The sequence below is a fragment of the Nannospalax galili genome, unplaced genomic scaffold (assembly GCF_000622305.1).
Source record: "Nannospalax galili isolate Female #2095 unplaced genomic scaffold, S.galili_v1.0 scaffold593, whole genome shotgun sequence".
Lineage (NCBI taxonomy): Eukaryota > Metazoa > Chordata > Mammalia > Rodentia > Spalacidae > Nannospalax > Nannospalax galili.
Window position 1 is genome coordinate 1,052,487 of NW_008332686.1, and position 2,738 is coordinate 1,055,224.

General features: G+C 35.1%; 1 protein-coding gene across 1 annotated transcript; it reads left to right on the plus strand.

The window, feature by feature from the left end:
• LOC103729617 (olfactory receptor 5D18-like) lies at nt 1-951 on the plus strand. The gene has a single exon (XM_008827693.1). It carries the CDS (start codon nt 1-3, stop codon nt 949-951), a length of 951 nt encoding a protein of 316 aa, XP_008825915.1.
• Nucleotides 952-2,738: the final 1,787 nt, after the last annotated feature.

Sequence of the window (2,738 nt, forward strand, 5' to 3'; positions counted from 1 at the left end):
ATGGCACTTCCCTTGAGAAACCATAGTTCTGTGACCACATTCATCTTGATGGGTTTCTCAGAGTACCCGCACCTTCAGGCACCCCTTTTCCTCTTATTTCTAGCCATTTACACAGTCACTCTGGTCGGTAACATGGGCATCATCGTGGTAAGAAGGATCAATCCCAAGCTTCACACACCCATGTACTTTTTCCTCAGTCACCTTTCATTTTTGGATCTCTGCTATTCTAGTGTGTTTACACCCAAACTGTTAGATATCCTGATTGTGGAAGACAGGACTATCTCCTTCAAAGGATGCTTGACACAGTTTTTCTTTATTTGTGCATTTGTGATTACAGAAATGTTTATGTTAGCAGTGATGGCCTATGACAGGTTTGTCGCTGTTTGTAACCCCCTGCTTTACAGAGTTGTAATGTCTCCTAAGCTCTGTGCTGTACTAATAGCCGGACCTTATATGTGGGGTGGACTGTGTTCCTTGACTATCACATACTCTCTTTATCAACTTTCTTACTGTGGATCTAACATCATAAATCACTTTGGCTGTGAATACTCTGCCATCCTCTCTTTGTCCTGCTCTGACTCGACCTTTAGCCAAATAATATGTTTAATAATTTCTATATTCAATGAGACTTGCAGCCTCCTGATCATCTTGGCCTCCTATATCTTCATAGTTGTGACTCTCATCAAGATGCCTTCTAAGGGTGGACTTCAAAAGGCCTTCTCTACATGCTCCTCCCACCTGACTGCCATCACCATCTTCCATGGGATCATTCTCCTTCTCTACTGTGTTCCCAACTCCAAAAACTCATGGCTGTTAGTTAAAGTAGCTACTCTGCTGTTCACAGTCATGATTCCTATGCTGAACCCACTCATCTACAGTCTTAGGAACAAGGATGTGAAAGACACAGTCAGAAGACTCATCAGCTTTAAACCACATTCGCAGGCAATATAATTCAAGTAAATAGCTTATTTGTTTTCTATATACATATATTTATTCCATGAAATTTTGTTTTACTCACTATGTACTCCAGGCTGGTCTAGATCTCACCAAAATTTGCCTGTTTCTTCCTCCAGAGTGCTGGAATTATAGGCATAAGCCATCACCCCTGGCATAATATTTTGTAATTTTGTAACATTCCAATGTATTTTATATGTCTTAAAGAAAGAGAGACATTAAAAGAACAACTTTAACACATGGAAATCCTTATGTTTGAGAAGAATTGGTCTCAAAGAATCTTTCTGTTTATTTATCCTAATTTTTACATGGAGAAAACATATTCATAAGGTAAATTAAAGCAATGATATTTATTCAAGTTCAAAATTTGACTTTGACATGAATACAATTGTTATTAAAGGCTTAGACATATATTCAGCAAATGAATACTCATACAAAATGTGAAAAAAGGCTATCCTTATCACAAGAGTATTAAAATACAAAGCAACATTTTGTTAGGCAAACATTCTAAATTAAATGAAAATAAAATATGAAAATTTTGTGATTCCTTCTTTCAGTGCAAACATAAAAGAGCAAAGCATCATCTACAGACAACTGAAAACAGACTAGCCCTGAAAGCAGGAGAAATCCTGCCATGAAGAGGAGCAGAGCAGGAGGAGTAAAGGAAGAGGAAGGGAAAGGAGGAGCAACTGGAGCAAAGTTCACCTACAAACACCAAAATGAAAGAGTGCTTTGTGTGCTTCTTCACAATAAAACCAATGAGCTCTTAAAAATCAGAACAAAATATCAAATACCTTAAGTTTTTATTAACACACATTAATTTGTATAATGGGAAACACTGTAATATTTCAACATGCAAAAGTATCCCTACTCACATAGAAGGTTATTTCAGTGCAGCTCCCTCCCTGGAAAATTTCAATTCCTAGAAATCTCTATTCAACTATTGTCATTTCAAGTCAACGTTTTTAGTTGACACATACGCACAGATGATGCTTCAACTCATGGCTTAAATTTTATACTCAATATAGTTGGAGTTGAAGGCTTAAAGTACAGTAACACACAATATTTGGGCATTTTATTTACAAAAGGAATGTGCAAAACCCATACCCCAAATTAACATATCCTTTAGTCTAAATTTCAGGAGTTTTATAATTTTAATAATGAGTAAAAGCATTTTAATTACATATTAATAAGAACAGGTTGGTTGGTTGTATTTTTCTAAGACTAGGAGGTCTACATAATCACATTTTCTAGTAAGATTTAAGGACTTACTAATTGTATTCTTAATTGAGAAGAAGAGATTTTCTTCAAAATTTTGTAGCTCAGTGCAAACACCTAGTGAGATCCTTTAGGGATTGATTCCCCAAGGTCATGAACTTAGTTGAAAAAAACACAACCTGATATCAAAATATGATTTCTAGGTCTGCCTCAACAATAGAGACCAAAAATGCAGAGTATTCTTTACAGTATAAGACATTTAACATTTGCCACCTTTAGTGACATGTTTTGATTTACATCCCGAATTCCTAATTACAACATACTAAATTTCATATGAATTTTACATTTTGGAAAATATTTTTGAAAAGTTAATGAACTGATGAAAAAACTTAAATAATCCTCTAAATAAGTAAATAATCCTCTAAAGAGGCTGTGGTTACTCTTGGTTTACTAATCTCTTGTATATTAATTCTGATATAGGACACTCTGAAATCAAAATTATAGCATTTTTGTCAGAGGAACACCTTTGTCAGCATAATAACAGTGGTATTTGTCCATATAGCTGA

Coding starts and splice junctions, on each gene's coding strand:
- LOC103729617 (XM_008827693.1), top strand. CDS start 1: ATGGCACTTCCCTTGAGAAACCATAGTTCTGTGACCACATTCATCTTG.